Here is a 15,278-nt window from a genome sequence, read left to right as displayed (position 1 = left end):
GCAATTGACACACCTTTAATTGTGAATTTTTTTCCTGTGTATTTTCCCATTAAATTTAGTTTTGATACCCCATAAACTATAGCCCAATGATTATTTGATAAACTGTAGAATGTTCATTAATATTAATTGAAGCCCAACGTAAATAAATAATGTCTACAATTGAAAAAATCAAAAACAGGGTTAACTTCAATAATTTACAAACCTAAACCCCAAATACATTAATTTAGAATTAGAATTTTCTTTGAAAATTTGCCGTCTTCTTCTTCAAAACTCAACAAGGTATCATTTTAAGTTTTTCTAATCTCTTCTTAGCTGGTAGGTTCGTATTTAAAATAGTAATTTAGTTTATTTTTATTGATTCTAATTATCCAACTATAAATTATTATAGTAATATTTTTTTTTTATTTGCAGACATATGGAAATTTTTTGATGCTTTTGAAAAGAAAAACTCCATCGTCATCATCTCAAAGTGATTTAGATGATTTGGATAATCTACCATGAAAAACAATATCAGAATATCATGCAAATCAACGGCTCTAATTTGATGTGTTTTATCGAAAAAGATGTATTTGAAAAAATCACAAATGAAAAGGTTCCACAACATGAAAGATCGTAGGATTGTTTTGTAATTTTTTTTATTTTATTAAACTTTTAAAATATTATATTTTCAATTATATAATGACACAGGTTAAAAACATTTCTGGGTCCGCCACTGGCAAGAGGAGAAAATATCGGAAGTGTCCACACTAACTTCAATTATTTATCACACTCCACCATCTTCATTTTATCCCCTTTTATTAATTTCTATTCTATAGATTTGGTAAAGCTAAATTTTAAGTCTCTTAATGCTACGTTCTCTCATTCCCAGAAATGTAGATTTTTGATATATTTGGTTTTTCCATATAAAATGAGTTACTATTTTTTTTATTCAACAAAGGAGTTCTTATCAATTGTAAATATATATAGGTCGGGATTGGTAACAAAAATAGAGTAATTGTGTGAAAATAAGAGGTACATTAAAAAGAAAATATAATATAATTTACTATTGAAATAATCTACGTCATTTCGATAGAGAGGGGATGTATTTAGTATGTATTGCATTTTTTGTTGCTTTTAACAAAAAAAAAATTCAATTTTCACTTGATTGGTGAAAACAAATTGAAATGAGGTAGAAATTTCAACTAATATACTCTTAAGACTTTTAATTAAAAAATTAAAATAATAATATATTCTATAATTTCTTCCAGCAAGGGGCTATATGTAAACTTGCTACAACTTAAATAAAAATGTTTAGATATTCTGTATTTATCAATTGAAAAACGAGTTTTACAAGGAGCAACTTGGATCTAGTCCCACCAAGCAGACAAGCAAGCGACACGTCGCAATCACGTCAATCTTAAAATAAAATAAAATCCTGGGGCCATTGTTCCTCCACTCTCGTTAAATTATTAAATTTTTATATGTTTTTACAGTTTTTACTTTTAACAAAACAAAATCATTTTGTACGTCGATGAAATCTTATTTACGAAACACATACAAATGCACTCCCACGCCCGCCTAGATATTCACTAGGCTTGGGCATTCGGGGTCCCAATCGGGTTTCGATTTTATCCAATCGGGTTTCGATTTTTCGGGTTCATCAAAATCTGGCCCATTCGAATTATATGAAAGTTCGGTTCGAGACCGGTTCGGGTTCTATCGGGTTCGGATCGGGGTTAGTGAATCTTCAAAGAACCGGTACAACCCAATATACTTTCGGGTTCGGGTCCCAATCGGTTTTTCGGTTTAAAAGTACCTGATTTTTACCTATTTTATAACCAAAACATGAGTAAAATCGGGTCTTCAGTTTTAAAATATCTGATTTGTACCTATTTTGTAACCAAAACTTAAGTAAAATCGATTCAAAAATAAGGAACATCAACCGTGATTATTCAAAATCAAACGAAAAGTAAACATATTTACTGATAAAAAGGAAACCAAATAAATAAAAGCATAAAACGAAAACCAAGTTCTCATGAAATGAGAAACATTGGTTAACGAAAACAAAATTAAAATCTAAATACTTCAAGATTCAACGTCCATCTTTAACCATCAACATTCATATAATAGAACCACCAACCTTCATGTAATAGATAAGTATTTTAGATTTTCAATATTTCTTAGTGTATTTTGGATACATATTATGAATTGAGATCATGTTTGGTACAAGATCTTTTCGAGGTTTTGAATGTTTCGGGTTCTATCGGATATCCATTTAGATTCGGGTTCGGTTCGGATAATACCCATAACCCGAAATACCACAAAACAAGACCCATTCGGTATTTACGTCGGGTTCGGATCGGTTCGGATTCATTTTTATCGGATCGGATTCGGTTCGAGTTTTCGGGTTCGGTTTATTTGCCCAGCCCTAATATTCACCTTAGTCACACACATCCACGCGCCTCAAAACCAAGTATAATAAATTGATAATTTTGCTAAATAAGCTTTATTCATAATTTTTTGTGTTAATTTATGTAATAGCCAATTTTATGAGAAAAATTAAAAATATAGCATTGATATTGAAATTATTAGATCTCCTAGCATTATTTTCTTTTCTTTCTTCTGATTTTATCTATTTTCCAAACCAGTTGACGGTATATAAAAACATATGTCACTTAAATGAAACAAAATAAAAATTATAGTTAAAAAGTAATGTTTATGATATTCATGATGATAGTGATTACGGCACTATTACATAAATATAATATAACATCTAAATGATATAGTTCATATTAATAAAAGCATAAATGGTTTATATATATTATACTATGTATGTCTAAAATTAACAAATAGCATAAACATAACTTTTATGACAGACATTTTATCAATATAGTACATAATTACTAATCCCTGAAAGGAAATATAAACCATAAACCTAAATTTTAACATATGCAAATATAATAGTAACAAACAAATAGCATAGTATATATTGTTTAAATTTTAAAATGTTTATATTTGCAAGGAAGAAGGCAATGCTTATCCCAGTATTAACCCAAAACTTCCATAAACTCAATCCAAAACACTGATCACTAAATCCTAAAAAAATATAAACCTAACCAAAATATCAAAATATAAACATACTACATAATATGAAGCATTATCAAAATATGATAGTAACAAACAAATAGCATAGTACATATTATTCAAAATTTTAAATGTCTATGATTACATGGAAATATATCATGTTTACTCCAACGTCAACTCCAATCTTCCATAAACTAAACTTAAAACACTAAACCCTAAAAAGAAATATAAATTCTGATCCAAATATCAAAATATGCACATAGCAGAAAATATAAAACATTATTAAAATAAAATAGTAACAAATTAAATAGCATAGTACATATTGTTTAAATAGCATAGTACAACCAAGAACTTACTGTACAAACGAGGGGGCCTCGACCGTAACGCCATCGTGGTGGTCTGTAGATTTTAGAAGCGAAGACCACGTATATAGGTAAAAACAATATATGTAGCAGAGATTGTGGATTTAGAGGTTGTTGTGGTGATTATTGTGATGGCGGCTCAGTAATGAATGTGAGTATGAATGAAGTGATAATGAATATGAAAAGAAAAATTGATTATAGAAAAATGATGTTTAAAGAGAAGATAAATACAGAACACAATGTGAAGTTGGTGATGAACAAATTGTAACGGTGGCAGAGGCTGAGGTGGTAAAGATGGAAAATGAGTGGTGGTAGGTGAAAATTGAAGAAGAAGAAGAAAAAGATATTTGATTTAACATTAACCGGATAGTAAAGGTAATATAATATATATTATAAAAATGATGGAAGTATTTTTTTGGTTAGATATTTAATCCTTTGTTTTGTAGCTATATGGTCTAATTTCTCTAATTTTTTCATTAGTTACATATTTTTGTTGCATGGTAGTTCGTGTTCAAAAATGCGATTGAGACGAACAGTTTATCGCAAAAAAAGGTAATTTGGACTAGAACTATAGCAGGTGGAATTCGGCCAAAAAATTGGGAAAAAAACAATGAGTTTTTTAAAGATTTGAAGTCTCATATCACATGTGTATGTTAGATTTGATATATTTGGATCAAAACTTACAAAAATAACAAGAAATGTCAGCCAAATTTGAATACATTAAACTCATTGTTATTATTCCTTTTTATTTTTGAGAATGGTAGTAATTATCCCTTTTTGTTTTTTTTTTCTCAATTTCTTTTAGTTAAACTCTACTTATCGATTTATACCTTGAAGAATCGAATACACAATTGGACATTATGAAGTTGTAGTCAATTAAATTTATCTTTTGAAGATTTTCATAGAAGCTGTGATTTTAACAAACTCGATAAAGTAAAGCAAACATGGGGGAAAAGCATGCCATGAACGCAGAAATATACTAAACAAGTATATGTGAATATGCCAAAGTAGTGTCTACAAAATAGTCGATATGTCCATTTGACGTGGACGGAAGAGATTAGCCCAAATCGTAGTGTGTCATGTATGCATGCATGTGCACAATCTTTTAAACTATTTCTTTCATACGGTACACGACGTCACTTGTACATATATATATATATATATATATATATATATATATATATACAATACTATATATGATACATATCTTAATGTGGAGAACTAAATCAAAGTCTGATTCGGATTTAGCCTATGTTTCGCGTGATCGCAATCTCAATGTTTTTAGTTGTGGCGACGCTCATGTAGGATAAAATTTCACGATATTATATGCGGTAAAAGATGGATTCATTGAGTCCATGTGTGCTAGAAGACTTATTAGTCTAAAATTCAATTCTGACCAAACCAAACCAAATATTCTTTATGTATATATTCGGGTGTCTAGGCCATATATGGTACCAAAAACAAGATGTTTTACCTATTGTCATCAGTTAATCATCACACATGGAAGAAAGCGCATTATAACATCTCCAAATATATGGGCGTGTGTAATCCCATCGATGTTTAATGTATACTAGATCTTGATCCGTGCCTCCGCACGGATATTTATTTTTAATTTTCGTAAACGTTTAAAAATTTAGTACACATTATTGTACTAATTAAATTAGAAGATACTAATTAATTAAATATAACTGAGTTAGTTTTATTATTCTGAAATTTTTAAACGATTTTGATTAATTTAATTTTTAATAAACCAATAAATTAATCTAATCATTTAATCTATTTTATAGTTTTTTATGAATTGCAAAATTGATTTTTTGATTTTGATTTTTTAAATAAATGAATGATTGCATATCTTCTAAATTTATTAGGTAGCTAAATATTAAGCAATTGTTTAACCATTTTTATGGAAATTACTATTTATAAAGTAACTGGCATTGGATGGTAATTATTAAGGAAAACTTAGGGTTAAGATTTAATAGTTTAGATATGAGATATCACTATTTTGATTATTGTGTATCTTGATTATTAATTAATCTAGCTCTCCAAATAGATGAAACGACCTAATATGTTTAAATCCTCGACTTAGTAACAAACTCGACAAATCAAAATGTAAAATATTCGTCAAACTAATTATATCAACTTATGTAGGAGTTTAGTTCTTTTTTTTTTGTAACACATACTAGGAGTTTTGTTCTAATTCTAAGTTTATGATATATTAGCACCGATCGATGGCGACGAGTTACACGTTTTATATCCATATGACCAAGTCAAAGCTACAGTAGCATACTATTTCTCTCTTTTTGTAGCTGCCATTAATACTTTTTTTTTTGAAAACTGCCATTAATACTCGCAGTCGGAATTTTCCATGGCAACTTTCAACAGCATATACGCAAAAATTACATTACTTCAACGGAGCAAAATAATTCAATAATTATTTGGATATTCCTCATGACCATTTGGATACAAATCCAATTTTTATAGTATGGACTATCAAGTTACAAAAGATATATAGTGTGTAACTCATGACAGAAAAAAAAAACTCATGACAGAAGTAAAGCTACTTGTTTCTCCTTTTCTAAGTTATTACTCCCTTAGACGGCTAATCACTAAATTATTTCTTATGTTAGCGTCAAGTTAGTTTAACATGATGTTGCAAAAAAAAGGGTTAGTTTAACATGTTAAGTATTAACTTAATGGCTTGAAGAAAAAACTAACTTAATGGCAACGAGTTCTCCACCAAATTAAAGTATAGTAAAGTCTTGTATCATGTGGGTGCTCTTTTCTAAAAATGCGTAGACCAATAATTATTTTTAGTTATGCAAGGATATCACCGATCTATTTTTCACTCTAAAATAATATTTAGATTAAAATTGCTTCGATATATTTTATTTTCACTCTATAATAAAGTGAAAAATAAGTTTACTCCACATATATATAGAGTAACTTGTTTTTTGTTCATCATTTTATTTTCTACTCTAAAATAAAGTACTATTGGAGCATAGGTCTGAGACGGATCGGGTATCCGAGCAATTTTAAAATATCCGGATCAGGATTATTATCCGCCGGATCCATAATTTTACTATCTTTATCCGGATCCGAGGTTCTCGGATATCCGGGTATCAGATATCTTTCTAAAAATTGTAATATCCGGCGGATATCCGGATCAGGATTTGGATCCTTAAAATAAATAAAAATAATATTCATATATAAAAAATATTAACAATAATTTTTTTAAAAAATATATTATTTTTTTAATTATTTCTATGTATAATATTACAAAATTTACATAAAATTTATATATACTATTATAAAAATGAAAACATATTAAATAAAATTAATTTTTATATATAGATATTACTATTTTTGAAATATTTATTAATAAAACTTACAGATCCGGATATTCGGACTAAAAAAATTAAGATATCCGAATCTGGCTTTGACGGATCCACTAGTAAAAATCTACCGCATAGCCACGAAAGTGCCACTACAAAACCGTGGCTGTATACAAAAAACCACGACCACACCACGTTACAGCCACGAAAGAAACATAGCCACGGAAAACGCGAAAACTGGCCACGAACTAGTCACGATATAGTTTTCGTGGCTAGAAAAGCCACAGTATAGCAACGAAATTTGCGTGGCCAAGCCATAGCCACGAATTTACCACTATATTTTTCGTGGCTACGTTTTGTTTTATTCTGCCGACATCAAAAAGCAAATAAATGTACGTAGCCACGCTTTTATCATGGCTAAACCGTGGCTACTATTAGCTTTTACAGTTCGAAGTAGAGAAAGGTTCGTGTGTCAGAGATATTTTTAACTAGCCACGAAGATGTCGTGGCTATAGCGTGGCTATTTGGTAAAATATATTCACTTCCCGTGAGACATTAATAACTTTTGTTCTTCAACCAAATTTTCTAAACAAAACTATGTCTTTCTACTTTGATTCAAGGGAATGGATGGATCAAAGGATTGATCCTGAGAGTAATTCTGTTTCAGAAGTGTTTCTTGGAGGCATTAACGCATTTCTTCAATTTGCGTGTAATCAAGCGGATTACATAGAGCGGCAAACGTTATTGTGTCCGTGTGCTCGATGCAAAAATGTGAAGCAACGAGATGCAAAAGTTGTTTCAAGACATCTATTCTTATATGGTTTTAAGGGAAATTACTACGTTTGGACAAGTCATGGAGAAAAATTCTACACCGTTGGTGAGAGTTCTGGAGCGAATCATTCAACGGGCGAAGAGGAAATGTGGGAGAATCCTACTTGGAATGCTCATGAAAATCACTACCAGAGTAATCCGGAAGTACCAGCGGAACCTATAGAAGAGACGGAGGTAGCAGAGCCATATCGTGATAGTGTTTTTGAAGCATTTGAAGCAGCCAGTCAACCTCTCTACGAAGGATGTGCAGACGGAATAACTCAGTTGTCTCTTGCTTCTCGGATGATGAAAGTGAAGACGGATTATAATTTGGCGGAAGCTTGTGTTGATGAGATTTCTGAAGTTTTTAAGAAAATGCTTCCGCAGCCGAATAATGCTCCAGCAACATATTACGAGACAAAGAAACTGACACGAGGGCTTGGGTTACCCCTACATAAGATTGATGTTTGCGTGAAGAATTGTATGCTATTTTGGAAGGAAGATGCGAATTTGGTTAGTTGTAAGTTTTGTAGAGAAGATCGCTACTATCCGAACAATGGAAAAGGAAAAAACAAGCCAAAGCAGAGAATGTTTTACTTGCCTATTGCAGATCGTCTGAAACGTCTGTACCAACTCGAGGCGACAGCTTCCAATATGCGGTGGCATAAGGAGCATGTGACTCCGGAAGGCGAAATGCATCACCCATCTGATGCCATAGCGTGGAAACACTTTAATGAGGTATATCCTGGATTTGCTGCTGAAAGCCGGAATATTTATCTATGTTTATCAACAGATGGGTTTAATCCGATTGGTATGAATGGAGAAGCACATTCCCTTTGGCCCGTTATTGTAACTCCATACAATTTGCCTCCGGGAATGTGTATGAAAAGAGAATTCCTTTACCTTTCGGTGCTAGTTCCGGGGCCCAAACATCCAAGAAAAAGCCTAGATATTTACCTTCAGCCATTGATTGAAGAATTACAGATGTTATGGGAGGATGGTGTGGAGGCATATGATATCTCAATGAAAGAAATATTCAAAATGCGAGCAGTTTTGATGTGGACGATAAGCGATTTTCCAGCTTATGGGATGCTTTCAGGTTGGACGACTCATGGTCGGTTGTCCTGCCCATATTGTCAAGATGAGACTGGTGCATTCTGGTTAACTAACGGAAGGAAACATAGTTGGTTTGATTGCCACAGAAGATTTTTAGATGCGGATCATCCTTACAGAAAAAACACTCAAGCATTTAGACGGGGAAAAACAGTTTTAGATCCTCCTCCTCCGTGGTTGACCGGAGAAGAAATATTCCGTGAAAGGATAAACAATATAGAAGGGTTATCAAAATCTGTTGATTGTGGAGGGAATGGACATGATAATCCATCCAAGAAAATATCCGGATATGGAGTTACTCACAATTGGGTAAAAAAGAGTATCTTCTGGGAGTTACCGTATTGGGAAAATCATCTACTTCGGCATAGCCTTGATTTCATGCATATTGAGAAAAACTTCTTCGATAACCTGACGAACACGGTGTTAAATGCTCCTGGAAAGACGAAAGACAATATCAAAAGCAGATTGGATCTTCCAGCATTATGCAAAAGGCGAGATTTAGAGATGAAAGAGGATGGAACGATGCCCATCCCAATATTCAGGCTGCCAAATGCGGGAAAAAGAGCATTCCTTCTATGGTTGAAAAATGACATAAAATTTCCCGATGGATACGCCTCCAAATTTAGTCGATGTATTGACGAAAGCAATTTAAAGCTACATGGACTGAAAAGTCACGATTGTCATGTCATAATGGAACGACTATATCCATTTGCGTTCGCTGAACTCCTTCCAAAACATGTTCACACAGCGATTAGAGGTATTTATTCATTTATATCATTTTATAATTTACTATAATTTATGCTATAATTAATTTTATTTTTTTGTTTACAGATATTGCCCTCTTCTTCCGAGATATCTCTTCGAAGATTTTGAAAGAGTCAGATGTTGGCCTTTTAAAGGCAAATATCGGTGTGAAGCTATGTAACTTGGAAAAGATATTTCCTCCATCGTTCTTCGATGTTATGCAACATCTTCTTGTGCACCTTCCAGATGAGGTAGCCTTAGGTGGTCCCGTCCATTTTAGATGGATGTATGTATTTGAAAGATACATGTACCATTTGAAGAAGATGGTCAAAAATAAAGCACACATCGCTGGTTCGATAGTTGCACAATGGATAAACGAGGAGATTTCAAATGCTTCCTCTACCTTTTTTGGACATCCTGAAATCATGAGCATTCCAGAAGGTCCGAGTGATATTCGCTTTTCATACAATTATCCGGATATACCATCCTTGTTTTACCATGAAGGGCGAATCAGTGGTCAATGCTCAACTGGTTGGTTGAATGATGAAGATAACACTGTTCTCCAGACATTTATGATGCTCAACTGTGAAACGTTTGCTCCATATGAAAGGTAGTTCATTATTATACAAAATTTAATATAAATACATATTTATTCATATTTTTAGTTACATAATTAAGATTTAAATGTGTCCAGGATGTTTGAAGAATATATGACTCTAAGTGTTCCTGATATTACTCCGGCTGCAATGCAAAAAGCAAAAGACACCAAATTCGCTGAGTGGTGCAAAGACTATGTGAGTTATTGTTTTGTATTATTAAGTTCCAGAACTCATTTAATTAAATTTGTTATTTATAACAATGTTATTGTATTGCAGATTAATGATGCGACTCAGTTTTACACATTTCCTATGTGGATGTTGGATTTTGTACAAGGTCCTAGGCGTAGTTATAGGTCTTGGCCAATATATCACACACGTGGATACACTTTCCACACTCATAACCACGGTCAAAATAAGAAAACTCAACATTATGGTGTATGTGTACCTGGAACCAATGAGACAGACTACTATGGTCTCATACAAGAGATTATGATGGTGGAGTATCATGGTGATGTTGGCTTGAAAGTTATGGTTTTTAAATGTTCGTGGTTTGACCCGACGGAAAATCGCGGTATGAGAATACATCCATTTGGTCTTGTTGATGTCTCACCACGAAGACAATATGCAAAATATGATCCTTTCGTATTACCAGGTAAGTAAAAAAAAATTTATTTTTTTGAGATTTGATATTGATGAAAAGCCATGATTGGAAACTATGATATTTTGTAACAGGTAACTGTGATCAAGCATGTTTTATTCCTTATCCACGGGTACGTCGACAATCAGTCGATGACTGGTGGGCTTGTGCCAAAATTTTTCCCCGAGGAATCCGAGAAACGTCCGAAATTGCTTTAACGGCATGGCAAGATGATAGACGTGATCAGGTTGCTGAAAGTTCATTGTTACGGGTGGAAACACATGTTGTTGATGATGTGTCCGATTATGATATTACTCCAGTGAATCCTCCGGACGATGAATATGTATCAGATGGTGATGTAGAAGCAGACCGTGATTCAGACGATGGTTCAGAATAGACAAAAATATATTCTAAGAGTGTAAAATATGTAAAATATGTTGTAAGGTTGAATGTATTAAGAAAACAAGTTGTGAGGATGAGAAATAAGTTATAAGATTGTAAAATATATGGTAAGGATGAAAAATAATTTGTAAGGTTGTAAAATATATTGTAAGGATGAAAAATAATTTGGTAGGTTGTATAATATTTTTGTAAGATTATGGAATATGTTGTTGAGATATGTTGTTGTTGTAGGAGGAGAGGTTGATGGGTAAGAGTTTTGGGGTTATAGTTTAGGGGTTAGAGGTTTGGTGTTTTGCGAAGTGATTTAAACAAGGCCACGCTAACTTTCGTGGCTACACAGTGGCTATGATAAATCCAATCGGTTTGGCTCCAATTTATTTGGTTTTGGCTCCACAATTGTTTTTAATTTCGCGGTTGATATTAAACCAAAGCCACTGTAATTTCGTGGGCTTTTCGTGGCTATGACGAAATTTGGCAAAACCATTCGGTTTGGCTCTAATTTTTTTGGTTTTGCCTCCAATTGTTTTACAATTCGCGGGTATTATTAAAACCGAGCCACGGTTTACTACGGTTTGATCGTGGCTATGCTGAAAGGGTTTTAATCCTTTCCTCTTTCTTCTAAACACTTAGAAAAAAATATACTCTCTCCCGAGTCGCCCCCGACGAAAGCAAGTGTCCTCTCCGATTCGAAGACTCGTCGTCTCTGATTCCAACCCGCGACGTCTCTCGTTCCAAGCCGCGACGTCTTTCGTTCCCTTCTACTCTCAAGGTAGCCCTCTATTTCTTCTTCGAGAATCGTCTCGATCTAGGGTCGTCGTCTCTGATTTACTCTCTGTCACTTGAATGTTCTTGTTGCATGTTTGGTTTTTGTTTCTGATTTAGGGTTTCAGTTTTTTTCTGTTGTTACTGTCGATTTGTTTCTTAGGGTTTTGCTTTCTCTCGATTGTCTCTGTCTTAGAATTGTCTCTGTTTCTTAGAGTTTCAGTTTCTTTCGGTTTTGTCTCTGTCGATAGAGTTGTTCGATTAAGCGATTAAGGTTTGTTTCTGTGATAGAGTTGTTCGTTGTCTCTGATTCAGTCTCTGTCTCTTAATTTTGTTGGACACTCTTATGTGTCTTTATTGTTTTAATTTCTCTTTGTCTCTGTGGGTTTTTGATTAAACTTTTTCTTCTGTTAACTGCAGATGGCCTCAAGAAGAGGACAAGGGACATCTCCTCCTATGCCTCCTGGTGCCACGGGAGTGGCTGCAACCGGACAAGCTTCATCCTCCCGTTCAAATAGCTATCCGCAAATGTCTCTCAATGCCATGTTCAATGCTCCTGCTAGGATATCCCAGCCACACCTCCATCCTGATAAGATCAATGGAGCGTTATGGTAAGCTTTCTCTCTTAGTGTTTAACTGTCATTAGATTGTTTAGGCTACTCTCTGATGTCTCTGATGTTTGTGGTCTTTTTAGGTTTTCTATTGACCCATCAGTGAATGCTTTCATCCGTGCAACATGGCAAGCATACTACATGGGACCTTGGAAGAGTTGGAGGTCTGTCCCTGACGAAAGGAGGGATTCATGGTGGCAGACGTTTGTGGTAAGTGATTTACCAACTTAAATTAACCTGTAAATTTATTCTTTGATAACACTAACTGTATTGTGTTTCAAAAAAAAAAAAATTACACTAACTGTATTGTTTTTCTTTTGTAGCAAAATTTCTACTGGGAGCAACAGTTTAATGACTTGGTCTATGCTCTCTGGAAGAAGGAAACATGGACTTCGATTGGTGAACGGATTAGCACCAAGAAGAGGAAAAACAAGCAGCCAAAGTACATCAATGAGAATGACTGGACGACCCTTATGGAGTATTGGGCGACAGAACCAGCCAAGAAGAAGAGCAAGAAAGCTGCTAAAAGCCGCAAGTCTGATCCTCTGGGTAAAGGGGTATACAAGCACAATGCAGGACCGGTTGGTTTTGCAAGAATTGAATACAACATGGTAATTTCCCTTGTCTTTATTTCTTACACTTTTGCCTAAATAATTTTTTTTTCCTTTTTTTTGGCAGACTGTGGAGACTGGTGAACCTCCATCCTACACAGACCTTGTCAGGAGGACACACACGAAAAAGGATGGGACGTTTGTGGACTATCGTGCAGAAGAACTGGTAACTCAAGCTGAGATGGAAGCTACTCAGGTCTCTAACACTAACAGTGATGGATCACCTCAAAGTCCATCAGCAACCTCAGCTCCTTCTCGCATCCTGTTAAACCAAGCTTATCTGAAGGTATGTTTTCAGACTCTTGTCATGTGTTTTGGAGTTGGAGTTGCAATTATGATTTTTGCTGTCTGTTGAGTTGGAATTAGGAGTTTTGTTGTCTGTGGAGTTGGAATTAGGTGTTGTCTGAGTCTGGTTCCTCTATAGACTCATCTTGTTATATGTGGAGTTGTTTTTGACTGTATATGCTTTGTGTTTGCTCTCAGAATGCTAAAGGTAAGAGGGGGCATATCTACGGACTTGGCAGTGCCCAGTATAGGGAACATGCGCCATCTGCAAGAGTCCCTGCTTCTCTGGCCCGCAACTTGGAGCTGGAGTTGCGAGTGAGTGGACTAGAGACAAGCTTCCAAAGTGTGATTGATGATGTAAGTGCAGTGAAGGCTGATGTAGGTGCTGTGAAGGAGGATGTGGCAACAATGAAGGAGGACTTCGCAGCAACAAGGGCTGCAATCGCTGAGCTCATCCAATCACTTCGACCCCAAGCTAACCCTCAGCAACAACCCCCTTCTACTCAGTCTCAAGACCCTTCGACTCAGGCTTAGAGGCATGTTTAGCATCTTTCTATCTAATCTTAAAACTCTCTTTTGGCTTTTAGATGCATGTGTAGCATCTTTTGATCTCTTATGTACTATCCTTTTGTTCTTAAGACTCAATGCACTTGTTTAATATCTAATCTTCTTATGTTTAGCTTTTGTAAACCAACTTTCTTATGATTATAATTTCATGTTTAATTTCAATTGTGTTTTATGGTTAAAATTAGAAATAGAAATTGAAATAGAAATTGAAATAGAAATTCAAATAGAAATTGAATTAGAACCAGAATTATAAAAAAAAACACGGTTAACCTTAGCCACGACAAAGCCGTGGGTACATAACCACGATACTAACAAGAAAAATTCGTGGCTAAGATTTCCCACGAAAACATAGTGGCAAATTCGTGGCTAAGATTTCCCACGAAAATATAGTGACAAATTCGTGGCTAATATTTCCCACGAAAACATAGTGGCAAATTCGTGGCTAAAATTTCCCACGAAAAGATAGTGGTAATCTTCGTGGCTAGACGTAGCCACGTTCCAGACAGGGTAGAACAGTGGTTATAAAAGCCACGAAACAATCGTGGTGAAACCGTGGCTAATAAGCCACGCTAAGCCACGGTTTTTCGTAGTCACGAAGCTATAGCCACGGTAGTTTCTCGACATAGAATCGTGGCTGGTAATGAGATAGCCACGGTTTTTGGCTTATGTACCCACGATTTGTTAGTGACCTTTTCGTGGCTATACAGTGTATTTTTACTAGTGATCTAACATTTTACTATCTGGATCCGGATTTGGCTCCTCCGGATTTTCGGATCGAATCTGGATCGAATCTCGGATCGAATCCGAATCTCAAATAAAGATCTCAGGTCTATTGGAGCAAACTCAAATTCTATTATAGAATTATTCTATTTTAAAGTGAAAAATAAAGTAAACTATTGTAAATGGTATAAAGGCAGACCAAAACCAACGTTTCACTCTTGTTTAATTTGAGATCTTCACGCCAAAATAAAAAATCCCGCTAAAATGTTATTTAAGTGGACCCGGTTTGAACAACATCAACATAGGCACCGAATGGTAACTACAGGTTGAGCGGTGCGGGACAAGTGGTTTAATTGCGGTGCGGTTCTAACAGTTATAAAAATGTATAGATATAGGGTATATATAGAGATTTTTGTTACTGTTAACTACGGGATGGGGCGAGAAGCTGGTTACCATTCGAAGCCATAAATGCTAGAAATGATACGCAAACAAAACAAAATAATGAATATAACTGTAAAATAAATAAAATTTTATTTTACAGGATTTGCTAGTTTTTTTTTTCATTTTAGGTTTTTGTTAATAACAAACTAAGAGCAGCCCCGGCTCTTATCCATGGCAACATGGGCATTTGCCATGGGTCCATGGATCCAAAAAAGTTTT

The 15,278-nt window shown here is 34.5% G+C and overlaps 1 protein-coding gene across 1 annotated transcript; it reads left to right on the top strand.

Moving 5' to 3' along the window:
• Nucleotides 1-7,354: 7,354 nt before the first annotated feature.
• LOC125589115 lies at nucleotides 7,355-11,057 on the top strand. The gene is made up of 5 exons (XM_048761386.1): nucleotides 7,355-9,437; nucleotides 9,512-10,034; nucleotides 10,119-10,218; nucleotides 10,300-10,675; nucleotides 10,756-11,057. Exons 1-5 carry the CDS (start codon nucleotides 7,355-7,357, stop codon nucleotides 11,055-11,057), a joined length of 3,384 nt encoding a protein of 1,127 aa, XP_048617343.1.
• The last annotated feature ends 4,221 nt before the right edge of the window (nucleotides 11,058-15,278 follow it).

The sequence above is a fragment of the Brassica napus genome, chromosome A2 (assembly GCF_020379485.1).
Source record: "Brassica napus cultivar Da-Ae chromosome A2, Da-Ae, whole genome shotgun sequence".
NCBI lineage: Eukaryota > Viridiplantae > Streptophyta > Magnoliopsida > Brassicales > Brassicaceae > Brassica > Brassica napus.
This window is presented reverse-complemented; position numbering and strand designations above follow the sequence as displayed.